The 27,947-nt window shown below is 44.7% G+C and overlaps 1 protein-coding gene and 1 long non-coding RNA gene across 6 annotated transcripts; one reads left to right on the top strand and one right to left on the bottom strand.

The window, feature by feature from the left end:
* Nucleotides 1–27,182, top strand: LOC131682679 (basic proline-rich protein-like). 5 transcript variants are annotated; one of them, XM_058964352.1, is made up of 2 exons: nt 1–24; nt 25,076–27,182. In XM_058964352.1, the coding sequence occupies exon 2, from the start codon at nt 25,613–25,615 to the stop codon at nt 26,891–26,893; it is 1,281 nt and encodes a 426-aa protein (XP_058820335.1). In that variant the 5' UTR covers nt 1–24; nt 25,076–25,612; the 3' UTR covers nt 26,894–27,182. The 5 variants fall into 5 exon arrangements, with proteins under 5 accessions (XP_058820335.1, XP_058820332.1, XP_058820333.1 ...); XM_058964349.1 differs by lacking the exon at nt 1–24 and adding an exon at nt 41–189; XM_058964350.1 differs by lacking the exon at nt 1–24 and adding an exon at nt 48–127.
* On the bottom strand, nt 27,020–27,947 carry LOC131682680 (uncharacterized). The gene is made up of 2 exons (XR_009304125.1): nt 27,584–27,947; nt 27,020–27,413 (listed from the first exon to the last, which is right to left on the bottom strand). It is a non-coding gene; the product is annotated as an uncharacterized LOC131682680 (long non-coding RNA).

Below are 27,947 nucleotides of genomic sequence, written 5' to 3'. Positions count from 1 at the left end.
GACATAGGAGATTATCGCAGCCAGGTATAGTATAGTCACTTTAAACGTTAGAAGTGGTTCGAATAGCAGAAGCAACGGTCGGTCAGTTGGCGGTTAGCTTCGGTTGCGGAAAGTGTTGCTATTGAAGGTCAGTAGATCTGCCCATTGATTCTACCTGCTGGATCGTGCTCTCAGGGATCAGTATCCAAGGTATAGTTTGTGTACATTATTAGTTTACTGTGTCAGAATTTCTAGAAAACTGTGGTGAACGAACTTGTGATGTTTGCGGTACCTATATGATAAAGACTGATATAACGGTCTGCTAATCCTCTTATCTGAAGCAAAACCAGAAGCTTCTTCGTTTGAGTACGAGTTTTAATATGCACGGAAGTTTTATTTTGAATGAAACAATGTCGTCAAAGTTGAGTTCATTTTTTACGTGCGAAAAACATTGCAAATCTTAGTTCTCATAATTCAATAGTGGTGAGAGTTGCTAGAACTGAAAACGTAGTGGTACCGTAGTTCTCAGTTTCATTTTGGACTATGAGGTTCTATAACATTCTGGAACAACATGTGATCCTCCTCCCTTCTCGAATGTAAGAAACAGCTGTGCTCATTATTAGATGAATTATGCAAATTGAGTGTGATGAAAAAGTGAATTTGCTGAGAAAACCGCTTAGGAAATGCGGAATTTGTAGGATCTTGAGTTAAGAATTTATTGAGTTTCGTGAAAGGATACATCGCAAAGCGTTCACTTTACTGCGCCTGTTAGAATGTTGTTACATTGAAAACTAACAGCAAAACGTAATTAGTTTAATTACTTCAGATCACAAGTTATATTAAGTTTATGAGGGTCGACATTCTATTTTCCTGGTTTAAAACTAATTAGACAGGTAATGACTAGCGATAATTCTGCAGATCAGTTATAACATAGGCGGCACTCCAAGTTGGTAAAGGGGAAGAAGTCGTTCTTTTGTGGTAAAATATACCTCAGAAAATCGCATATTGAATTTAAGAAACTCTTGTTGAATCTTTTTGCGGCATGACTTTGAGTAAAGACCTGGGAGGAAGAAGCAAGACCCTACAAATGTAATTTCTTTTGGTTTGTTATTGATACAAGATTCTTTTCCTGCAAATTCAGTATAACAAACTATGTATTCTTCAAGTTGTTCTTCTATCCAGCCAGATAGCCATTCCTCGCGAGAAGAAATCCTCACATTGAAAGTTTTAAAAGAAAAACTGCCTTTGAGTGTAAGGTCACTGGGAGCAAGTGTATACACATCCCAAGTAACCACAGTCTTGTGTGGACGGTTGCACGATCTATTGGGTTACCGTTCCAGAGCCCAGTAACCTTAAGACGTTAGGCATAAGAAAGTGCTTCTTGTTTCAGAACACAAAAGTTCAAGAACACCACCATGCACTAGTCAACGCCATCAGGAGCATCCTTTACAGATGTTTTATATTTGATTGGATTGTCATGACTTCTCCCGTCTGCCATCACACAAGGTAGCCGCATGCCAGTATTGGTCTAACAATTGTTGGGTAGATCTACTGAATTTACTTGGGTGTGACTCCACAAGATTTGCCGAAAGCCCGTCTACATTGGCCGAAGGCAACGCCAGATTTCTTGATTCTGAAATCGATGTGAGCTGTCCAATTATGTTTTGAGTCAAGAATTACTTCAACGTACTCAAATTGATCTGCGATAATAATTTCAGAGTCAAAGAACTGCAATGGACGAGCTCCGGTTGTAATCCTTCGTTGCGTGAAAAGCACCATTGATGTTTTATTTGGATTTACTGATAGTCCAACATGAAGACACCTTTGCCCAACAACACATAAGGCTTGTTGCATCAAATCAAAAAGTGTGTTAATGCAAAATACCGGTGATAGTTATCAACGTCATATGTCGAAAACGCAAGCTCATTAAGTATCTTCATCAAGCCATCGGTGACAAAATTCCATAGAAGTGGTGATGGCACACCACTTTGAAGACATCCCCAGACACTCAGCTCCCTTGTCTCTACTTGTCTTAACGCACAGATGTCGGTTGCTAAGCATTGCGTGTATCTAGTTCGTGATATATGATGGTAGTACTGACAGCGTTTTGCTTCCAAAATGGCTTCGAAGGACACGCTGTCAAAAGGCACCTTCAATATCAACAAAAACTCCTCAACTTGATTGCTTTTGTGAAAAAGCTTGTTCAATGTTGTAGACAGCATTGTGTAATGGGGTGGTGGTAGACTTCCCGCTGTAGTATTGGATTCAGTCGCTCAAGCTAACATCCCGAATATAGTGGTCGATTAAACTCTGCACTGATTTGAGAAGGAAGGTGCTCAGACTGATCTGTCTAAAGCTCTTTTTTTCCGCATTAGTGACGCGGCTAACTTTGGGGATGAATTTTTCAGTTATTTTCCACCGCAAATGGAATGTATCCTGTTGCAAACCTACTGGTAGGAACTTTTTTCAAAATATGCTTCAAGTGTTCATATTCTCTTTGAAGTAGAACTGGAATAAATTTATTTTTCCGCAGACTTATACGGAACAAAACATTCAATCACCCATTTGATCGCTTCGGTTGTCACAATCCTACGAACAAATCAGAACTACCTGAAAAGAATTCAGTTAGTGAAGGCTCCGTACAGCCTGGAAAGAGTGTGTCAAAAAGATAGTTGAGTACTACATATTTGCCAAATGAGTATTCACTATTAGCAGTTCTAATCGAACTGACTTGAAAGCCTTTCGATTTTGTAAGTAACTTATTTAATCTGCTGGTCACGTTGGTTTCTTGTTATGCTGCTACTATGAGAGAGTTTGATTTATCCACGACCTCATCCAAGTCACGTAAAGATTCAATCGTCGGAAGATACCCTTGAAACCTAGTCGCTAAACCCTCTTCGTAGAGGTCCTAGTTCGTAGATTTGGGATTACAATATGTGACGATGTCTAGCGAGATGTTTAAATGATGAAAGACGATGTATTTATGATCGGACAACGACGGTTTGAGCTCGTTCGGTACGAACTAGTTTGCGTAGTTCTGTCAGAGCAGAGAGTTATGCCGAACATTAGACGTACTTCTAGTTGATGTTATCAATAGTCATATTGACTGTGACAGCACAAATATCACGAGCTGTGAGGTCCGATATAAGACATGCGTCAGTAGCACTATTAGCAAGTGTACATACACGAGACATTTCACGTGGATTTGTCATGTCATTTTTGTTGAAAGCTACGAAGGCGGGATTAAGGAGCTTTCCAACATAGAGGTTTCCTATACGGAAATACTATAGTAGCTTTTCCTTCCTACACAAGGCGGGATAGATTCATAGTTTCTATACGTTTATGCTGAAGATTAATTTGTGCTATTCCAGCCATACTCGATGACCGCACTATACATTTCATCATCAGCACTTGTTGTACAGCAGCTAGAAGATACCAAACCTACCTACCTTGTACCCTATTGGCTACAGTGTCATCTTGCCAATGCCGGGCGTATCGTAGAGCTCCATCTTTGTCGGTTTAGGGCGGCGTCCTTTCAGTTCCCCCGCACGTTTATGGATCTCAAGTCCTCTTCCACCGCGAATAGAACAACGAAGTCGGCGTCCTCTTCCTTGCTGAATATTGTTTTCGTAATTCTTTCATCCACCATTCGTACCACATGACCAGCCCATTGCAGTCTGCCGTATTTTATCCGTTTAGCAATATCAGCAGTTTTATATGCTTGGTACAGCTCATGATTCATACGTCTGCGCCACACTCAATTTTCGCATATCGCGCCGAGTATTGTCCGCAGCACTTTACGCTTGAAGACTCCGAATGCTCTCCTATCTGCCTCCCCCAACGTTCACACTGCATGGCCATAAAGAGCGACAGGGAGGATCAGTGTCTTGTATAAGGCGAATTTTGTTGATGTTTGTATTACCTCACGGGAAACATCGTTGTCGCAAGTCACAAGTGCACCAAGAATTCGTCCACTACACTTCAAACACGTCACCATCAAGCACTACTTTGGAATCAACGCCACTAGACCTTCATTCGTTTTCGAGCTCTCCATCGAGACAGAGGTTGTTTTTTCTAGTCCGTAGTGCTGTGTGAGGCGATAAAGAATAGTTTTAATCCGCATTCAAGGTTATTTTGCCAGTTCGGTTCGGTCCTCAGTCTTTTGTTCGCGTGTGAGGATTAAACAATAGCCAGCTGTATAAGCTGGATCGGTTCGTCGTTGGACACCAGTTTAAAGCTAAGTGGTTTTTGTCTTTTGTAACACATTTATTGCTTTCTTCCGTCTGCGCGGGCGCTGACCCCGTGCGTTGACGTTTTCTATGGTTCCCTCTCCGGATGGTCAAATGGAAGTTGAATCGGGTTCAACTTCTAAGGCTCCCCCCCGGCCCAAATGCTATCCAGAACTCTCAACTGGTCCATTTATGGTCTTCTTTCGGCCCAAGACTAAATCACTGAATCTTCTTCAGATTTCTAGAGACCTGACGGAACGGTTTTCAAAGGTCCGCTCGGACAAGATAAGGGTGTTGCTAGCCAACTCAAAGCAGGCAAACGATATTGCTTGCTGTGAGCACTTTACGCGGGATTATAACGTGTATATTCCGGCTGTAAGGGTACAATCCGAAGGCGTCGTAACCGATGAGAGTTTGACGTGCGAGGATCTGCTGAAGTACGGGGTTGGCCGATTCAGAGACCGCTTACTTCAGCCAGTTAAAATACTTGAGTGCAAACGTTTGCACTCAGTAGTAGTTGCGGGGGATGGTTCAAAAACGTACCCCCAATCAAACTCTTATCGGGTGACCTTCGCTGGTACCGCTTTGCCAAATTTCGTCCTCTTGCACAAGGTTCGTCTGCCTGTGCGTCTGTTTGTGCCGCGGGTCATGAATTGCACAAAGTGTAAACAACTGGGTCACACAGCCACCCATTGTAGCAATAAGGCCCGCTGTGGAAAATGCGGGGAGAATCATCTAGATGATTCGTGCAGTAAGCAAGCCGAAAAGTGTCCTTACTGTGCGGAGAGTCTGCATGATATCTCGGCATGTCCCGCGTACAAACTACGCGGGGATAAACTGAAACGTTCCCTTGCGGGACGATCCAAACATTTTTTCGCAGAAATGTTAAAGAATGCTACGCCACCATCCTCAGCGAACATCTATACTCACTTGCCTCCTGACGAGGGCGAGGCTGGTAACCCACAAGAGGGAACATCTACTAGGGTGCCTAGAATTTATAGGAAGAGGAGGAACATTTCCTCTCGTAAAGTTCCTTGTAAAGGCCAGAAGGTGTCCCTTGAGGGGGTTCCGAAAGTCACATCTATTGGAAGTGTTGCAACCAAACCGAAGCAATTAGCTCCTGGTCTCGGAGGATTAAGCTCAGAGAAGGAGTTCCCAGCACTTCCAGGAACATCAAAAATCCCAAGTGTTCCTTTGTTTCAGTTCGAGAGATGTTTACAGATGTTTTATATTTGATTGGATTGTCATGACTTCTCCCGTCTGCCATCACACAAGGTAGCCGCATGCCAGTATTGGTCTAACAATTGTTGGGTAGATCTACTGAATTTACTTGGGTTTGACTCCACAAGATTTGCCGAAAGCCCGTCTACATTGGCCGAAGGCAACGCCAGATTTCTTGATTCTGAAATCGATGTGAGCTGTCCAATTATGTTTTGAGTCAAGAATTACTTCAACGTACTCAAATTGATCTGCGATAATAATTTCAGAGTCGAAGAACTGCAATGGACGAGCTCCGGTTGTAATCCTTCGTTGCGTGAAAAGCACCATTGGTGTTTTATTTGCATTTACTGATACTCCAACATGAAGACACCTTTGCCCAACAACACATAAGGCTTGTTGCATCAAATCAAAAAGTGTGTTAATGCAAAATACCGGTGATAGTTATCAACGTCATATGTCGAAAACGCAAGCTCATTAAGTATCTTCATCAAGCCATCGGTGACAAGATTCCATAGAAGTGGTGATGGCACACCACTTTGAAGACATCCCCAGACACCCCCAGACACTCAGCTCCCTTGTCTCTACTTGTCTTAACGATGAGCACAGATGTCGGTTGCTAAGCATTGCGTGTATCCAGTTCGTGATATATGAAGGTAGTACTGACAGTGTTTTGCTACCAAAATGGCTTCGAAGGACACGCTGTCAAAAGCACCTTCAATATCAACAAAAACTCCTCAACTTGATTGCTTTTGTGAAAAAGCTTGTTCAATGTTGTAGACAGCATTGTGTAATGGGGTGGTGGTAGACTTCCCGCTGTAGTATTGGATACAGTCGCTCAAGCTAACATCCCGAATATAGTGGTCGATTAAACTCTGCACTGATTTGAGAAGGAAGGTGCTCAGACTGATCTGTCTAAAGCTCTTTTTTTCCGCATTAGTGACGCGGCTAACTTTGGGGATGAATTTTTCAGTTATTTTCCACCGCAAATGGAATGTATCCTGTTGCAAACCTACTGGTAAGAACTTTTTTCAAAATATGCTTCAAGTGTTCATATTCTCTTTGAAGTAGAACTGGAATAAATTTATTTTTCCGCAGACTTATACGGAACAAAACATTCAATCACCCATTTGATCGCTTCGGTTGTCACAATCCTACGAACAAATCAGAACTACCTGAAAAGAATTCAGTTAGTGAAGGCTCCGTACAGCCTGGAAAGAGTGTGTCAAAAAGATAGTTGAGTACTACATATTTGCCAAACGAGTATTCACTATTAGCAGTTCTAATCGAACTGACTTGAAAGCCTTTCGATTTTGAAAGTAACTTATTTAATCTGCTGGTCACGTTGGTTTCTTGGTGTGCTGCTACTATGAGTGAGTTTGATTTATCCACGACCTCATCCAAGTCACGTGAAGATTCAATCGTCGGAAGATACGCTTGAAACCTAGTCGCTAAACCCTCTTCGTAGAGGTCGTAGATTTGGGATTGCAATATGTGACGATGTCTAGCGAGATGTTTAAATGATCAAAGACGATGCACTTATGATCAGACAACGACGGTTTAAGCGCGTTCGGTACGAGCTAGTTTGCCAACTCATGCGTAATACTGTCAGAGCAGAGAGTTATGCCGAACATTAGACGTATTTTAGTTGATGTTATCAACAGTCATATTGACTGTGACAGCACAAATATCACGAGCTGTGATATTAGCAAGTGTACATGTTTATGTTTATTACCTTCACCAACAGGCCCCTTGGCCCCAATGGTGGTTGCTTAAACTAATTACATTTTAAAATTGCCAACATTTTCGTTTTTATCGCATTCCGCGTCCGGTTGAAGTCAAAGGCCGTCGCCACACTGTTAAAAATTCGTTGCGCTCTGGCAACCATAGTTGGTTCTCCTGAACGGAACTCGCAGAAGAGAGTTATTACGTAGAGCTCGAACGCGGGCTTGAAGATCCAGACGTCCGAGGATTGTAGGGCAATCTACTCTGGCAGAGAGTAAGTCCGAGACGAACAGGGCTCGAGAGCAGTCCCTCCGAATGCTGAGTGTATCGAGGTGCATAAGCTGGCAACGGTTTTCATAGCTCGGCAGCTGAAATCTGTTTCGCCATGGGAGATGACGAAGGGCGAAGCGTATGAACCTGCGTTGGATAGCCTCGATTCTGTCAATCCCGTTCTGGTAGTACGGATTCCAAACAGCTGAACAATATTCTATCGTTGAGCGGACCAACGCGCAGTAAAGCGATTTAAGACAATATACGTCCCTGAAGTTTTTCGCTATTCGGAAGATGAACCCAAGCTGTCGTGATGCCTTATCCACGATGTATGACGTATGTGGTTTGAATGTTAGTGCCGAATCCATGATGACTCCGAGATCTTTGATGTGAGAGTGTCTTGGAATGCTCGAGCCGAAGAAATGGTAGTTAAACTGAGTCGGTTGGCGTTTCCGCGTGAACGTAACGATTGAGCATTTTCTCGGGTTTAAAATCATTCTGTTTAGATCACACCACGTACTAAAGCTGTCCAGTTCCCTTTGAAGAAGCTCGGCATCGGTTTTATCCCTTATTTGTTGAAAAATTTTCATGTCGTCGGCGAAAGAAAGGCGGGGTCCTTGTAATGTGAAATTGACGTCATTAAAGTAGAGGAGGAATATTACTGGACCGAGATGGCTTCCTTGTGGTATGCCGGATGTAGCGAAGAATGGTGCAGATAGACAGTCCTTAATGCTAATTTGGAGTTGCCTTCCATCGAGGTAGGAACGAAACCAGCGCAGAAGTTGTCCATGAATTCCGAGTTTGCCCAGCTTCGCTGTTGCGATATCATGGTTGATTTTGTCGAAGGCCGCAGATAGATCCATGTAAATAGCATCGGTTTGCAATCCGTCAGCGAATCCATCCATTACATATGTTGTGAACGAGAGCAGGTTTGTCGTTGTCGATCGTTTAGGCATGAAACCATGTTGGTCATCTGCAATGTAGTGTTTGCAGTGAAAGAAAATAAGATCTAACACAACCAGCTCGAACAGTTTTGATACAGCACTTAAACACGAGATTCCCCAATAATTATCAATGTTCGATTTGTTTCCTTTTATATGAACTGGAAACAGGTTCGCTGCTTTCCAGCAGGAAGGGAATGTACCAGTAGTGAGTGATAGCTCGAAGACATGCACGAGACATTTCATGTGGATTTGTCATGCCCTTTTTGTTGAAAGCTACGAAGGCGGGATTAAGGAGCCTTCCAACATAGAAGTTTCCTATGCGGAAATACTACAGAAGCTTTTCCTCCCTGCACAAGGTGGGATAGATTTATAGTTTCTATACGTTTATGCTGAAGATTAATTTGTGCTATTCTAGCCATACTCGATGACCGCACTATACATTTCATCATCAGCACTTGTTGTACAGCAGCTAGAAGATACCAAACCTACCTACCTTGTACCCTATTGGCTACAGTGTCTTCTTGCCAATGCCGGGCGTATCGTAGAGCTCCATCTTTGTCGGTTTAGGGCGGCGTCCTTCCAGTTCTCCCGCACGTTTATGGATCTCAAGTCCTCTTCCACCGCGTATAGAACAACGAAGTCGGCGTCCTCTTCCTGGCTCCCTGCTGAATATTGTTTTCGTAATTCTTTCTTCCACCATTCGTATCACATGACCAGCCCATTGCAGTCTGCCATATTTTGTCTGTTTAACAATATCCGCAGTTTTGTATACTTGTACAGCTCATGATTCATGCGTCTGCGTCACATTCAATGTTCGTATATCGCGCCGAGTATTTACGCTTGAAGACTCCGAATGCTCTCCTATCTGCCTCCCCCAACGTCCACACTTCATGGCCATAACGAGTGACAATAAGGATCAGTGTCTTGTATAAGGCGAATTTTGTTGACGTTTGTTTTACCTCACGGGAAACATCGTTGTCGGAAGTCACAAGTGCACCAAGAATTCGTCGACTACACTTCAAACACGTCATCATCAAGCACTACTTCGGAATCAACACCACTAGACCTGGCTCTCTAGCTTTACATGCGACCATGTACTTTGTCTTGGCAGAGTTGATGACTAAGCCTGTCTTTGCTGTCTCCCTCTCTAAAGGCAAGAAGGCCTCTTCCACTGCTCTACGATCGATTCCAATTACATCAATATCGTCCGCAAAACCAAAGAGCATATGCGATCTTGTGATGATAGTTCTGTCCCTTTGCACGCCAGCTCTCCTGAAGTCCTGATAGCTCCTTCAAGAGCAATATTGAATAGCAAATTTGAAAGTGCATCGTCTTGCTTCAGTCCATCTAAGGGCACAAATGGGGTTGAGATCTCATCTGCAACCCGAATACTTGATTTTAAACCATCCTACGTCGCACCTATCAGTCTAATCAGTTTCGCCGGAAAACCATGTTCTGACATAATCTGCCACAGTTCATTTCTTTTCACCGAGTAGTACGCCGCCTTAAAATCAATGAACAGATGGTGGTGGTCTGCAAGTTGTACTCCTGGAATTTGTCTAGGATCATCCGTAGGCTGAACATCTAATCCGTTGTTGATAGGCAATCACGAAAATCAGCCCGGTATTCACCGACGAAGGAATAAGTCTGCTAAACAGGATACGCAACAGTATTTTGCTCGCCGTGTTCAGGAAAGATATCCCCCTGTAATTAGCACACTCCAGTCTGTGCCCTTTCTTGCATATTGGTTAAATGAGTCCTTCCAGTCAATTAACTAGCAGACAATTCTTCGCCCGTTCATACTCTTAGAATAATGCGGTGGATTATTTGGTGCGACTGCTCACTACCTTGTTTGAGAAGTTCAACCGGGATCTCGTCCTGCTCAGCAGCTTTACCGATTTTCAGCTGTCGTATAGCGTTGTTAACCTCGTCTTCTGCTGGTGGATCCATAGCTTGTCCGTCATTTTCAATGCTTATCCTGTTCCTGGATACACTTTCACTTCCGCCATTTAACAAAACCTCGAAATGCTCCTTCCACCTGGTAGCCACCATTTTTTTTATCTGTCAGCAAATTTCCCTCTCGGTAATTGCACATAACGCACTGTTGACAGTTGCATAAAATCTCCGCATATCATTCCGGTCCATGCTTTCTTGCGCTTCAGCAATCACACTGCCTTTTCTTTTCGCGGTGGATTCGTTTCTCGGCACTTCTCGCTTCCCCGTACCGATCTCTGTTGAGGCGTGTACCAGCCACTAGCATCCGGTTTCTGGCCGCATTCATCTCATTCGCCACTCTCTGGCACTCTTCATCGCACCAACCGCTTCGTTGGCGCCGCTGAGCTGTACCTGTCGCTTCTCGTGCCGTTATGGTCACAGCTTCGTGGGCAGTCCCCCACATACTGTTGACATTGGTCTCATCTATCCGCTCATTCAACTTCTGGCGATACTCAGTTGTTACCCCTTCAGCCGGAAGATGTTGAATATTGAATCGAATCGTTTTGTTGTTTTTTGGACTCGTGACGCTGGATAATCGAGCACGAATCTTTGCTACTACGAGATAATGATTCGAGTCGATGTTTGGGCCTCTGAAGGTCCTCTCATTAATGACGTCAGAGAAATGCCGTCCATTTACCAGTACGTGATCTACGAAAGCTACAAGCCACAGGCCATTATCATTGGTAGCAGAATGAAGGCTCTGTGCACCAATAATTGGGTGAAGGAACTGCTCCCTCCCAATCTGTGCGTTAGCATTTCCGATTACTATTTTAACATCTTGTCTTGGGCAATCTCCGTAGGCTTTATCTAAGCTCTCATGGAACGCGTCCTTCATATCATCGGGCTTGTCATTAGTTGGCGCATAAATAATTGCCCTTGATCTTAACACACAGATTCGGTCGTTTATCGGCATCCACCGAATAACTCGCTTCAGCTGCTTCCCGATCACTATGAAACCAACACCATGTAATGCTCTTTCACCACTACCGTTGTAGGTGTGGTACCTGAATGAGGTGTTCGCAATGGGGTCCACTGTTCTGAATTCGCGTTCTCGGGTTTTCGGCCACTCTACTTCGTATTGCTGCCACGTGCACGCCAACAATACGCAGTTCGCGAGCCAGCCCAAGAAACATTGGAAGTTTTATAGCAAACTACAAGTGTAATCTAAGTTTTAAGAGCGACTTCAAGAGTATCATAAAACCTGCATTGTTACTTGGGAGGGGCCCTACCCGTGCGGGTTCATTCAAAGTTCTTACGTTCCAAGATCCGAGTTACCAATCGTTATCCTTTATTCGTTGCCGGGTCGTTTGCAGTAAATCCAGTTCATTTTGCCTTTCTCATATAGAAACGTTATACGGGGCTGCCCCCCACATTACACACCAGCCTTTGCTAAACTCTCGCCTTCTCCTCAAGTTCACCCCATTAAGCCACATCCCCAATCAAGCCACCTTCCCTCAAATACCCTCATCAGATCCTCAAACGACGACCTCATGCACCCTATCCAGACCCACCCCTTACTCGTCTCAATAACCTTTACCTAGTAGGCATACCGAGATAGGCTGGGGCGGGGTGGTTGGGTTGTGGGATATTCATCCCCTTCACACACAGACATGATAAAGTTTGCCGAAAGACAACATTGAGCTAAGCTAATTGAGCTAGTTAAATATTATACGGACTGGTACGCCGCTAGTTTCAAGTGTTTCAGCGTCAACACATAGCATTTCAAGTTCGTGGCTGTCGATCCATTGCATGTATGTGTAAATTGTATTGAATATAGATTATACATTTCCATTATTATATTGAACATAATTTCACCATTAGGTGGATAAAAACAGGTTTTTGTTTTGAAAATCGCGTGTAACTGTGAAAGCACAAGAGATAGAAACTTCATTGATTCGGCAGGGGGTGGGGGTAGCGTAGTTGGTAAATCGATTGCCTTGTACGCAGCGTACCTGGGTACAAGTCCCGACACCGCACATTGGGTTAGAAATTTTTCATAAGAGATTTTTCTAACCCGAAGAGACGAATGACCTTAAGGTTAAAACCTCTAGAATCGAAATAAAAGAAATTGATTCGGCAGAATTATGCTTTTACAAAAGTTTTTAAAATCTCTAGAACAAAGCATTTGCAAGAAACTAACACATAAAAAGCTGTGTAACCTTCCAAATCCCACTGACCGGCAGTGGAATTATGAAAAAAAGTTTTCTGCATATGGTCTGGTTTCCTTATGCAAACAACTTGATTTCGCGATGTAGGAGGTGTGTGCTCTGCCGATTTTCCAATGACCCATTCCAGAATGACAGAGACTTCGGAATGTACCGAGGTCATTTTCCCGTCGCACAGTGGGAAAGAATGCTACTTTCGACGCTCAAAACCTCTAGCGCCCTGGGTATGTATGTTTTTTAATGTAGAATACATTTAAGGTTTCAATATAGGGGTCCCGTTTCAAAATATCGGCTGCGGTGCCGCGTCAGATTTTGAACGTTAATAACTTTTATCATACTTAACAGAATGATTTGATTTTTAGGCCAATTTGTTGCAAATATGTTCCTCTATGCTGTATTAAAATTTGAAGTATGTATAACATGTACTAATAACAAAAAAAATGTGTTTTGAAAAATCTTTCGAAAACGACTCGGAAAAGTGAAAATTTTCAGCCCATCCCGCACAGAGCCGTCGTTATGGTAGACCAACCGAACAATAAAATAATGAAAAGTTTATATATAGGTCCACTACATGTTTGTTCGTATGGTTATTCGCATTGGGTTGCTTGACGAGAGCACTTGGTGGGGGAAAGACTGCATATTCCTTTGGTTTTGCCATTAGAAGCCGGACGGAAAGGAAAGGCTCATGCACGGCACGAGAACGAGCGAGAAAGCGATAGTAGTGCATATTAGCGCGATTATATAAATATCTGTCGGTCGGTTTTTCTCATCATTCGTATTCGTTCAAGCACTAGCAAGCAGCCAGTCCATCGAAGAAAAGCAGTGGGCGATGACGACGGCGGAAAAAGTGCCCCAGCTACTGGTGACTCATCGCAACCCGATCAGGAACTGTCGCCCTGCAAGAATTTCGCCCCAACTAAAGGGCAACAGAGTAGGCTATCGTTCCAGCGTCTGGGTCGTGAGATTGTGCAGGACTGCAAAGTCGAGCTACGCTTACAAAGCTCAGTCGTAATGATGCCCCGAGAAGACAACGATGCCTTCTTGGTCGGTTTGTTCGAGAATGCAAAATAGTGCTTTCTAGCTCACCGTGTCCGCGGGGAGTGCGTCTGAATTATGCTCCCGCAATAAAACAATAAACGGTTCTTTACAGGACCAATTAATTGTATTCTAATAAGAGTTAAACTGAAATTTACATTTTATGGTGTATAACAAATAATTTTCAGAAAGCTATATAAGAAATACGATGTGTGGAAAGAAAGAAAGAGAATTTAAATTATCCTCTCTCGCTCGTTTTCGTGCACTGCTTTTCCATTCCTTTCTGCTGCTACTACCATCATAACTAAAACGAATGTGCGTGTTCCCCCACCATCTCATGACCAGTGTTGCCACAATTGCATGTCGCTATTACAATTTGAATTATTTTATTGATCCTCTCTAGTATTGATAAAATATAGAACGTGCAAAGTACACTAGTCGCATGCTTTTATTCGAATTTTTTGGCAGCCTCCGTTGATTAACTGCATACATCGATTTGTTTGTGCAGCTCCTTGCTAGTAGCAAACTAAATAGCCTTTATCAGCGCTAACAAATAACACGAAAGAATTTAAATTTGTGAAAATCTTTTCCCTCCTTCTTTTCAAATCTGCAACATTCTTTGAAAATATTGTTTGAATGTTGCTATTGAAAAACTGAACATGCAAGTTTGCTAGCACTGGCCACTAGATTGAAGGCGATGGAAAGACAGAATATTCGTTTTGGTTATGCTAGTATTGGTAGCCAAACGGAAAGGAAAGGCGCAGGAATGGCACGAAAACGAGCGATAGTAGTGCTTTCTCGTGTGTTCATATATGAATATTGGTCGTTCGGTTTTTCTCATCATTCGTATTCGTTCAAGCACTAGCAAGCAGCCAGTCCACCGAAGGAAAGCAGTTGGCAATAGCGACGGACGGAAAAAGTGCCCCAGCTACTGGTGACTCATCGGAACTGTCGCCCTGCAAGAATTTCGCCCCAACTAAAGGGCAACAGAGTAGGCTATCGTTCCAGCGTCTGGGTCGTGAGATTGTGCAGGACTGCAAAGTCGAGCTACGCTTACAAAGCTCAGTCGTAATGATGCCCCGAGAAGACAACGATGCCTACTTGGTCGGTTTGTTCGAGAATGCAAAATAGTGCTTTCTAGCTCACCGTGTCCGCTGGGAGTGCGTCTGAATTATGCTCCCGCAATAAAACAGTAAACGGTTCTTTTCAGGACCAATTAATTATGTTCTAATAAGAGTTAAACTGAAATTTACATTTTATGGTGTATAACAAATAATTTTCAGAAAGCTATATAAGAAATACGATGTGTGGAAAGAAAGAAAGAGAATTTAAATTATCCTCTCTCGCTCGTTTTCGTGCACTGCTTTTCCATTCCTTTCTGCTGCTAATACCATCATAACTAAAACGAATGTGCGTGTTCCCCCACCATCTCATGGCCAGTGTTGCCACAATTGCATGTCGCTATTACAATTTGAATTATTTTATTGATCCTCTCTAGTATTGATAAAATATAGAACGTGCAAAGTACACTAGTCGCATGCTTTTATTCGAACTTTTTGGCTGCCTCCGTTGATTAACTGCATAAATCGATTTGTTTGTGCAGCTCCTTGCTAGTAGCAAACTAAATAGCCTTTATCAGCGCTAACAAATAACACGAAAGAATTTAAATTTGTGAAAATCTTTTCCTTCCTTCTTTTCAAATCTGCAACATTCTTTGAAAATATTGTTTGAATGTTGTTATTGAAAACTGAACATGCAAGTTTGCTAGCACTGGCCACTAGATTGAAGGCGATGGAAAGACAGAATATTCGTTTTGGTTATGCTAGTATTGGTAGCCGAACGGAAAGGAAAGGCGCAGGAATGGCACGAAAACGAGCGAGAGAGCGATAGTAGTGCTTTCTCGTGTGTTCATATATGAATATTGGTCGGTCGGTTTTACTCATCATTCGTATTCGTTCAAGCACTAGCAAGCAGCCAGTCCACCGAAGGAAAGCAGTTGGCAATAGCGACGGACGGAAAAAGTGCCCCAGCTACTGGTGACTCATCGGAACTGTCGCCCTGCAAGAATTTCGCCCCAACTAAAGGGCAACTAATCCGTAGGCTATCGTTCCAGCGTCTGGTTCGTGAGATTGTACAGGACTGCAAAGTCGAGCTACGCTTACAAAGCTCAATCGTAATGATGCCCCGAGAAGCCAACGATGCCTACTTGGTCGGTTTGTTGGAGGATGCAAAATAGTGCTTTCTGGCTCACCGTGTCCGCGAGGAGTGCGTCTGAATTATGCTCCCGCAATAAAACAGTAAACGGTTCTTTTCAGGACCAATTAATTATGTTCTAATAAGAGTTAAACTGAAATTTACATTTTATGGTGTATAACAAATAATTTTCAGAAAGCTATATAAGAAATACGATGTGTGGAAAGAAAGAAAGAGAATTTAAATTATCCTCTCTCGCTCGTTTTCGTGCACTGCTTTTCCATTCCTTTCTGCTGCTAATACCATCATAACTAAAACGAATGTGTGTGTTCCCCCACCATCTCATGGCCAGTGTTGCCACAATTGCATGTCGCTATTACAATTTGAATTATTTTATTGATCCTCTCTAGTATTGATAAAATATAGAACGTGCAAAGTACACTAGTCGCTTGCTTTTATTCGAACTTTTTGGCAGCCTCCTTTGATTAACTGCATAAATCATTAGATTTAAATTAACGTCTCGAAGTGAAGTCACGATGCTCCGGTTATGTTACAGACATTACCCACCCATCTTTTTTTTTAGTTTAGTAGAGCGAATACGAACTACTATCGCTCTCTCGCTTGCTCGTTTTCGGGCCATGCGCCTTTTCTTTCTTTTCTGCTACTAATACTAGCATAATCAAAACGAATGTGCGTCTTCCCACCATCCATTTAGTGAGCAGTGTTGGCAAACGCATTTTCAGTTTTTCATCAATAACATTTCAACAATATTTTCAAAGAATGCTGTAGATTCGAAAAAAGAAAAATAGTTGGTGATGGAAAAGAATTTCCAATTAGAATTTTTAACCATAATTATAACGAATCATTTGAAAATTTCACATGCAAACGTAATTTCGTTGCATATCATTAGATTTGGATTAACGTCACAAGTGTAGTTACGACACTCCGGTTATGTCGCAGACATTACCCACCCATCTTTTTTATTGTGACCACGACTAACGGTTTAATATAGACACCCCATTTCAATATTTCTGAAGGAACAGAAGGTCGAGTTTGGAAAGTTTGTAACTTTCATTGTACTTAACCAAATTACACAATGTTCGCACTAATGATTCAGAAATATGACCAGGAATCTTCTATTAGATTTGTAAGTATGTATAATTTACATGAATAAAGAAAAATTGATTTTCAGGAATCAATTATTATCTGTTCTTCCATTGGCCAGTACTACGCGACTTCCTCATGCTAACAATTAATTTCATCGTTAGCCATCTCCCTCACCAAGGCCAACAACGCCAACAAAACCGGTCCTTTTCAGGACCACCATCATTTTTGTAAAGAATAATTTGAAATATTCCTCGCCCAAATCACCTTTTGTCCGAAAATTCCAATGAGTATCAACATATTTGAAGAACGTGTTCTTTATGTATTCTACATCTCTCCGGTTATGTCGCAGACATTACCCACCCATCTTTTTTACAATGGAGAAGACATTTACGTACTAACCCAGTACACGTGCTATTAGTAGGTGTCCAAGCTACCACACGGGGTGTACTGGGGGGCGAGTCGGGCTCGAATGGTGACGCTGCCATTAATACCGACTAAACTCCATTGGGCTCCGCCATCGTTCCACCCAGGGACTACCTCTCGGTATTACTTCTGGGGGGATGGCTGTACTTGATGTACTCATTCACTCTCGCTCACGCGTTCATACGTCCTGTATGAGGCTTACTTGGGTGCTCTCTCTGTCACACCGTGATTCACTCTCTAACACTCTACATGAGGCTTACTTTTGTGCTCACCTTTCTCATTCCTTGCTAGGCTTATTTTTGTGCTCGCCCCGCCCATACCATGTGAGGCTGACTTGGGTGCTCACCCTATCACCTGATTCACTCTCGATCGTGCCACTCTATTATACCTCTGTCACTCCCCCTGGCATCTCATGTGGGACATTTTTCTTAGGCCCCTTCTGACATACCATGCGAGGCTGACTTGTGTGCTCACCTTTTTCATTTCTTGCTAGGCTTACTTTTGTGCTAACCTCTACCATACAATGTGAGGCTGACATTTGTGCTCACCCTTAACATACCGTGTGAGACTGACTTGGATGCTCACCCTTTCACTCCTCTGCCACGCCATGATGCATCGATAGCTAAGTCCCAACATACTACGCTACGACCCTCCTATCTTGGCATGAGGCATTCCACTTATACGCCTATACACTCGCTGTTCTGCCTTGCTTCGGGGTGGCTGGGTTTACCCCTTACGCGGTTGCCAGTCGCTGCGCCAAACCTGCCTCAGTATGAACAGACCATTCACTCCCTTTTTTGCGCTCGGCCTTTTTCGCTCCAACTACCCGACCAGGAGAAAATAACTGGGCAAAAACCCGAGCATACTATTTTTTGGTATTCATACCAAAACTTAGTATTAATTGAATATTATACCTCATTGAGGTATTAAGCAGGTATTGAAGAAATATTTTTCAATACCTGCTTAATACCTCAATGAGGTATGATACTTTATTTTAGTATTATTTATGTATTCCAGTTATTTTTACAAATACCAAACCAATACCTTATTGAATACCTCCATAGAGTGAATTTTATTATTGGAAGATTGAAATATGTTTTATTATTATTCAGGTATTATAATAACTCGTTTCATTATCAAATAGTTATTTGTAGAACATGTCTGTGATATTCTTTTTTGGTATTTTACCTCTTATGTAGAGCTCATTTATACCATATTGTGGTAAACAGTCGTTGGTATTGATACCTAAGTTTAGTATTCCGCAGTTATTTTCTTCTGCTCGGGTAACCAATCACTAGTTAGCCGCGCCCGTCGTCTGTTGCTCGGTTCGCCAGATTACCTGTAGCCTACAGGCAATCTGGGTGGTAACAGCCGAGACTGCGTTCCACTTCTCCACCGATTGACACATCCGCTGAATAAGGGTATCAGGCGTTGTGTCCCAGCCACAGACGTCAAGCATTGCTCTTCTTTCGACGTCGAACCGAGGACATACGAACAGTATGTGTTCGGCAGTTTCGTCTACACCTGGGCAGTCCGGGCAAGCTGGGACCTCCGCGTGCCCGAACCTGTGGAGGTACTGTCGGAAACAGCCATGGTCTGACAGGAATTGTGTCAGATGGAAGTGAACTTCCCCATGGGGTCTTCCCACCCAGTTCGATATGTTAGGTATCAGCCGGTGGGTCCACCTACCTTTCGAGGAGTTATCTCACTCACGCTGCCATCTGGCGACCGAGGTCACCTTGATGTGCTAGCGGGCTCCTCTATTTCCACGTAGCTCGAAACACTCCTTATCTTCCCGAATGACCAGCCCGAATGGCATCATGCTCGCTATCACGCAGGATGCATCGTGTGATACCGTGCGGTAGGCAGATATCACTTTGAGCCACATCACGCGGTAGGTGCTCTCCAGTTTCTGTAGGTAACTGGTTACCCTCAGTGCTCTTGACCATGACGGGTCGCCGTACCTGAGGATAGATACGGCAACGCCTGCCAGTAGCCTACGTCTACTGGCGCACACCTTTGAGCTGTTGGACATCATCCTCGATAGAGCCGCAACAGCAGTCGACGCTCTCTTGCATGTATAGTCGACGTGGCTGCCGAAGGTCAGCTTGTCGTCTATAATGACTCCGAGGGACTTCAGACTCCGCTGTGAAGTGATCGCGACTTCTCCCACATGGATAACTGCATGTTGTGCCGACTTGCGGTTGTTGACAATAACTACCTCCGTCTTATGATGAGCGAGCTCCAGGCCTCTCGCGCTCATCCATTCCTCCACCGTGTTGATCGCGTGTTCTGCGGTTAGTTCTACCTCAGGGATTGACTCCCTGTAGACCTCCAAGGTTACGTCGTCGGCAAAGCCGACGATCTTGACCCCAGGAGGGAACTTCAGTCTCAGAACCCCGTCATACATGAGGTTCCATAGCACCGGGCCTAGGATCTAGCCCTGCGGGACTCCGGCGGTAATCGGAACCCTTTTCTGACCGGCATCGGTCTCGTATAGCAGTACGCGGTTCCGGAAGTAACTTTCCAGGATCCGGTACAGACCCACCGGTAGGCTAAGCCGGTGTAACGAGAGCGCGATGGCATCCCAGCTTGCGCTGTTGAATGCGTTCTTCACGTCAAGTGTCACTAACGCACAGTATTGAATGCCTCGCCTTTTTCGTTGGATCGCTATCTCGGCAGTCTTTATCACTGAGTTGATAGCGTCCACTGTGGACTTACCCTTCCGAAAGCCAAACTGATTGCTTGACAGGCCGTCCGTACCTTCTGCGTACGGGGTTATCCTGTTGAGGATAATTCTCTCAAGCAATTTGCCAGTCGTGTCGATCAGACAGATTGGTCTGTACGCCGATGGGTCGCTTGGCGGCTTCCCGGGCTTCGGCCACAACACCAATTTCTGCCTTTTCCATCTATCGGGGAAACGGCACTCGTCAAGGCATCTTTGCATAGTTAGCCTGAACATGTTCGGGTTCGCTATGATCGCTGCCTTGAGAGCGCTGTTTGGAACTCCATCCGGCCCTGGAGCTTTGTTCATTGCTAGGAATTTAGCCACTGCGAGTAGTTCTTCATTCGTCACCGGAGCCACCATTTCGGCCGTGCCCGCACTGTCTCGTAGTGCAGGTGGCCAGGAGCTTGTGGCTCGAGACGGGAAGAGTACTTCGATAATCGTCGCCAACCGATCCGGAGACCGTTCTGGGGGTGAAGAGCCCCCTTTGGTCTTGGCCATAAAAATCCTGTAGGCGTCACCCCACGGATTCGCGTTGACACTCTCACACAGGTTGTCGAAACACGCTCTCTTGCTGCTTTTAATGGGCCAATTTCGCAGCTCGCACGACGGTTTTCTCTTGTATCCTCGGTGCGAGCTCGTTGCATCCTACGTCTAGCTCTGAGGCAGGCTGATCGTAGAGCTGCAATCTCGGCATTCCACCAGTATACCGGGCATCTGCCGTTTCTTGGCAGGGTTTTTCTCGGCATAGTGGCATCGCACGCGCGTGTTAGAACAGCTACCAGCGCATCCCCGCTTAGACTGTCGGTGTTGGCCTCCAGTCCCAGGGCCGCGGTGAAAGCTTCGCTGTCGAAGTGATTGGACTTCCACCTGCGTACCTGACAGGGATCTCCTGCCCTCGGATGCTGTACACCATAGTTGATTCTAAAGCGGATTGCTAAATTATCGCTATGGGTGTAGCCTTCGTCTACCCTCCATTCCATGCCTGGAGCCAGACTCGGGCTGGCAAATGTTGCGTCAATCCACGCCTCCACCCCGTTTCTACGGAATGTGTCATTAGCGCTTGGCCCCTGCTATTTGTGCAGCGGCTGCCCCACTCCACTGCCCAAGCGTTAAAGTCTCCCGCTATGACTACCGGTTTCCGGCCCACTAGGTCTGACGAGAGCCTGTCGATCATCTGGTTGAACTGTTCTATGGGCCACCTTGGTGGAGCGTAGCAGCTACAATGGAACACACCATTGATCTTGGCAATCGCAACACCCTCGGCGGAGGAGTGTATTACCTCTTGAACCGGGAACTGTCCCGTTGTACATATTACCACCATTCCAGACCCGTCCGACACCCAATTGCCGTTGCCGGCAGGGATGTTGTACGGGTCTGATAGGAGGGCGACATCTGTCCTCGACTTCGAGACCGACTGCCACAGCAGCTGTTGGGCTGCTGCACAATGGTTAAGATTTAGCTGTGTAACGTTCACGGCTTCTTATTTGCCTCACCGAAGGGACACGAAAGTCCGCCCATAGCATGATTACGGGCTTGCTTCTTAGCGGTGCAGATAAGGCACTTGTGCGCCTTAGTGCAACCCCGCTCCTTATGTCCCTCCTCGCCGCAGCGACGACATAGTTTGCTCCTGTCTATGCCCTTAGACTCGTAGGATTTGTGACCGGACTCAACGCACCGATAGCACCTATCCACTGAAGGCGGCTGAGGTATGCTAATTGGGCATACCGACCAGCCGATCTTCAGTTTACCTTTTTGGCATCCGCCTTCAGTAACCTGAGGTAGGCTACTTGGGTGCCGGGGGGTCCCCCTCTAAAACGCACAGAGGCCCGCTCGATTGTAACGTCGCATTGCTCCTTGACGGCTGCGACGACATCGTCTGCGGTCGTGAACTCGTCCAGATGCTTACACTGGAGTCATTTCCGCCCCTAGCGACCTGACCTGGGCGCCTTCACCAAGGACCTCTTGGGCCAAGGCCTTGTACACTGCACTAGATTGTGCGCCTCGCTTCAGCACCAGAAGTATTTCTCCTGTGTTGGTGCGTCTCACGCTACGCACGTCTTGCCCAAGGGCTGAGAAGCTTTCGGCCGCCCTCATCGACTTTAGGACGTCGGCGTATTTGTCCTTGTCGGTTTTTAACCACAATGTCTCGCCTCTGTCCTTGGCCTTCTTCGCGGGCCGCGGTACATCCGGTGTCGGTGCCGGCTTCTTCTTGGTGACCAGCGTCCAGGGGTTTACGCCCCCTGCCCCGGTTGCGCCGGGTTGCTGGTACCATCCCTCTGCCCAGCGGGGTCATTCTCGCCCCTGCTTACCTCGACCAAACGGCGTTTGGCCTTGACGGTTGCACGCCGTGTGGTGTCGGTTTTTGCACCCTCGCCTGGTGACTTCCTAGGGCGCTTCGCGTTCGACGCCGTCTTGCGATTGCCCTTGTCTTTGCCCTTCGGGGGGAACTCAGCCGCCGCTTCGAGCGACATGGCTGCTCCATAGAAGGTGAAGGCCACCCGACATTCCACCCTCTTGGCGTAAGCCTGCTGTTCCTGTTTTGCGACACGAACAGCTTTCCGGAGCATCAGCAGGCTCTGCTTCAGCTCCTTGCTTATATTTTGCTTTGCGCTAGTGAACTCGATTTATTGCATCGAGCTGCTCCACCACTTTGCGCATCGCGGATAGTGGCCCGTCCAGCGCGTTGGTAGGGCTATTTTCTTCATTCATGTTGATACCCACGAGTTGCGCGAGAAAGAAAGGTCCGCCACGCCAGAGCTCCGCAGTAACGTGGTAAGGGACGCTCACTGTGGGGGTTGCCCAGGTACCCCACAGGCTCCGTTAACGATCGAGCATCGTTTTCACCCCCTCGATCACTCATCCCTCGGCACGGGTCGCTTCACGCCTTGGAATTGGGGTTATGACCTATCTTGATTTACGTGGTGACCGCGGCCCAGGTCATCACAACCATCCTCCTTTACCAGGGCTTTGGACCTGTAGCTCTGGTTCTCAATAGTTACAGGTACGTATGTTATTACAGACATGCTACTATTGAGATTCGCTAGCGGAGTTCACTGTAACCTCTGTCGCCACTCGTTTGTATGGGAGAAGGAAAGAGATATCAGTCTTCTTAATATGTAGCCTTCGTTTGAAAGATATTATTCAAAAGTTTCAGAAACACAATAGTTTCTTGGAATCAATTTAATATTGTCACAAATAATGTCTTAGCTACATAGCAGATAAAGGTTACGTTAGAGTGTTCCTCTGATCAACAAACGCGAAGACTGTTAAATCTAGAGAAAATTTTCAGTAGGACGTAAGTAACAATGAGAGATTCTCTTTGGGATCTTTCTCTTCTGTTCATTACTCGGCCATTTCAACATTTACTACTAAACTCTTTGCATAATATTCTAGTAAAAACCGTCGGCTTTCGATATGTACTGGAAAATTAGTGCAAAGTGTTGTAATGACGTCGTAATAAACGAAAGAGAAAGTAAACAAAGAGAGGCTCTCAATGTTACTTACGTCCTATTGAAAATTTTCTCTAGAAATGTCAAATTTCACGTGCTACATCAGAGCCAAAAGTTACATATGAAATTGAAATATACGCTTTTCATAGTATTAGCATAGCTGAAAAACGGCTGAGGATTCGATTTGGCCAGCGGTCCGATTTGGTCCACTTCTCCCTACGTTTCTTTGGCGAGAAATGTAAAAATTATAGAAAATCGAGAAATTTATGTTATATGCGTCATTCCGCGATAAGGGATCAAAGCACGTATAGTCGACCTTAACGGATTTGAAATAACATGGATTGTTAAATTTTGTTAGATTTGTAAATTATTGGTTTAGTTGCGATCTTCAAGGTACAATTATTTTCAACACTTTACAACAATGGTCGCTTGTTGTTTTCAGATTTTCTATAGAGTCTTCTAGCGTAATATAAGAAAAGCTAGAAGCCTGTTGTCTCCCCTATTAGGTAAAGATATACAAATATTACATTCATCCGTGAAGAACTCAATATTGTAAACTAATGAGCTCAAAACCATTGACACAGCGAATTACTGGGTGCTAAAAACTAGATAACATTGGTGCACAAGATGCTAAATAATTTGGGATCAACCACAAATGACGTAGCTTTTATTCGGTGATTTCCGAATTTGCCACATTCATCGATAGGTTTTTGTGCCTACAAGTCGCTGTTCAAAGAACAAAGGGACAATACATACTTTCAACGATGATTCATAGATATATTTAAGAAAACAGAGATTTTACCACATGCTCATATTCTTCGAAGAAGGAATTTCATCAACAGTTCAGGAATGATCGATTTATGTTCGGCTTGAATTATCACTTATATATAGGATATAATTAAGTCAAGCTTAATTCCATTATAATAGCTGTGTTTAGTCTACTTTTTCGGGCGTCGCCATTAGACCTTTTTACAGCCGTTTCTCCCTTCCTCATATCGAGAATAGTCCCTTCCCCCTGTCCCACGGCTCTTTTTTGTTCGGATAGCCGGCGCTGTTCTGTTAAATTATCATACCGTGTCTGATAGTGTGTTTAGAAAACTATTTGGATATTATGGTTTCAGTTAATGGTTTTGCTTCAACTAGCTGCGTGGTGGGGTGACATCAGTGCTTACGATAATGTCCGTGATTTGGCAAGCAACGGCTTTTAGTTTTCGCGTAATGCTAATAGAAAAACTGGTAGTCAGCTAATGTGTTAATTTGGGCACAATTTATGAGCAGTGGTAAAGCGACAGCAGTTTAGTTTGAATCATCATCCCTGTTGGTTGCTACCGAGTAGCAGCCGACGAATCGCAGTACATAGTCAGTTTAAGTAAGCTTTCTAGAACTTTACCGGGGTTTTGTGTAGAACGTGGATTCTCGATTTGCATACAATACACTTTTTATACCGTTTAATTGTACAAACTACAGCATAAATAAAACCCAATACTAATTATTTAAGCTCTTTATAGAGAGGGTGGAAGATTCTCTATAGACGAGAGATATTTAAAATGCGCATCTTGTTAACAAGAGTCGATCAAAATAAGTTCTCACACTTGCCATTTGTTTGTTATTTCAGAACCCCCATCTCGGCTTAGCAGTGCGATTAGTATTCATCGTTCGTCGATCGCGAAAAGATCCCCACACATCACGGTACTTTTTTCGTAAGCTACGAACAAGGACGAATATACATAAATTGCCTACATCACCCGTAGTTTCCTGCCATTGGAGGATTTGTGCAACGACAAAGAATAAGTGGTTGAACCTTTTCGTTCTTTTCTCGGAGTTTACTCCAGATCAGTCAAGGGGGAAAACTGCTGGTCACGAGTTCCATTAGGTAACGCCTTAAACCACTTTCGGGTCGACCTTGACGGGTCGTCTGAATCACACATCGGAACACCATTAGCGGAACCCGCTTGAAGTGAGTGAGAAATATTTAAATTAGCTTCGATTGTTGTGCTACCTACCGCCTTCCATCGGTCAGTGTGATTTTGCCGCCCTCCCAACGTAGGTGGTGGTCAGGTGGTTCGTGAAAACATTGCTACATCTACTCGAGTGCAGTCTAGAGTATGCAACAGTGAGGACATAACTATCTATAGCAATCAAGTGTAGTGCAATGGCAAGCTACGATCGGTGCACGGTAGTGCCTAAAAATAAGCTGAAAACATGCGCAATTTGCCTGCTGCTTTGCTTGGCCAACTTGATCGAACTGAGTGAAGCGCGAAAGGTGGTTAGCAGTGGCCGTGTTACAAAGCCCACTGCGCAACGAGGCTATGCGAATCCGGACGTGGCTAAGTTGAGCTATTCGCCAAACTATGCTGCACCACCGAAACCGGCGGCACCACCCGCTCCCGTGTCTTCTCCAGTTCAGCAGCCAGGAAGTCCTCCAGTCGGATGGAACGTACCGCATAATGCTCCACCGCCATATTCAGCACAGCCCAATCCAGGTCCTCCACCACCATACTCCTCACAGGCCAATCCGAACATAAACTCAAGATTCAACGAACCGCCACCGACATACGTGCAAAATAATCCTTCATTCCAGGGCGCACCTGCCTATCCGGGTGCTGCTGCACAACCTGGGTTCGGTTATCATCCACAACCTGGTCAAGGATTCCCACCTCAAACCGGCGGTTACCCGGGAGGTTATCAGCCTGCAGGTTACCAACCTGGAGGTTTCGCACCTGCTGGATACCCTCAGCAGCCCGGATACCAAGCTCCTGTCGGCGGTTTCCAACAACCCGGAACAGTGATCCATCATTACGAACAACCTTCCTCTGGTGGTAGTGGTCTAGGAACCGTCCTTGGCGCTGGCGTTGCTGGTCTGGCAGCAGGTGCCGGCGGAGCCGCACTATATGATGCACTCAAACCAAAAGATTCCAAGGAAGCTGCACCTGCAACAACGGACGGAACAACTACTACAACAACCACAACGACTTTGGCTCCCATCAATCCCAACGGCGATGCACCACTTGCCCCGATTCCCGTGAATCCGGCTAGCGAGACACCTTTAGCACCAATGCCAACGGATGCCACCACTACCGCGTCGGAGAATCCCCTTGGAATTGCACCGCTGGCAAGTTTCCCCGTCTCGGACACTACCTTACCCGATTCCACCGTAAGTACAGCGGCCGTTGAAATACCGAATGCCGCTATGAGTGTCGAACCGCAGCAAGCGGTGCCGTTGGCACCTTTCACAACCGCTGATAATATCACGACTACTGTAATGGCGACTGATTCTACAACGGTGGTAACCGATCAGCCGGCGGTGACAGCTGGTGCTCCGACAACTGCCCCGCAGCTTGGTGCTCAACCAGCTGCCGGGAAGGCATCATATGTGCAGTTTTCCAGCCTTCTGATACTGATCCCAGCGCTGTGCAGATTCTTGCTGTGGTGAGATGTGTTTAAACATTTTGCAAAAAATATCCAGGTGATTAATTCGTCGAATAAGTGAATAAAGAGACCAATGATTAAAAATCATTCCAAGAATCAGGCTGAATTCTTTCGAAGAAAAGATAGAAAAGAACATGAAATGTTTTCTTTTGTAGTTCACCTAGTGTGAAAATGTCATGTTACAAACTTTCCTGTACAAGTATTGGTGAACAAGTTGCCATTAAGGTAGAGTAGGTCGAAGTTTTAACAAATAAACCTCTTGTTGATACAAAACAACACGAAAAAGCTGGTAATGCCTGGAAGCATCATCTATCTAAACCATTCCGAACACGTTGCGATGGTTAACTTCTCAGCGTCGGCACGTGAAATTTGGCTTCTGTCCCAGTGTTTGAATTGAGCCTGTTTATTGTTGTTGTTGTTGCTTCTAGCGCACGATTTGTGCGATTGTTTTTGAATGCAGTTGCGTAACGTCGGGTGCGGGACGGATTGTTGTTTGTAGAGATATTATCCAACAGGTGTAAGAACTGTAATCGAAGTAGGTTTTGCGTAACAGGCAATGTGCTAGTAACTAATGTCGTTTATAATAAAAGAACACCGGGGCCGAGGAATGCACTTTCGAGTAACTGTATGTGACAATTCTCTGCCTCGGTGGTTTTTAGCTGAAAACTGTGTGATTACAATGGTAACTACCCACCTAATAGTTGAACTGCACGCAACGTAATGATACTTTTCCATTTGTTAACTTTTCAGTGAACTCCACGACTGAACAGCGCTCCCGATTTTGAGATAAGCCATCGTAGGGGATCGAACGGTACTGGCGTTTTAACGGTACTAGTATTAACTATCTGTTCTGATGCTAATGACTGTTCTGTAGATGCCGAAAGAACGTTCCGGGTTGTAGAAAATCCATTGGTGAGCTGAATCGCAACGATCAGCATGGTTAACACTAGTATTATGTTCTTCATCTTGCCTGAATCCGGTTGTATCTCATCGAAACTTTTGACTTGGACTGATCAAGCGATCAATAAAGGCAAAGGGAAAGAGATTTTTCGATTCTA

This window comes from Topomyia yanbarensis, chromosome 2, assembly GCF_030247195.1.
Source record: "Topomyia yanbarensis strain Yona2022 chromosome 2, ASM3024719v1, whole genome shotgun sequence".
Lineage (NCBI taxonomy): Eukaryota > Metazoa > Arthropoda > Insecta > Diptera > Culicidae > Topomyia > Topomyia yanbarensis.
This window is presented reverse-complemented; position numbering and strand designations above follow the sequence as displayed.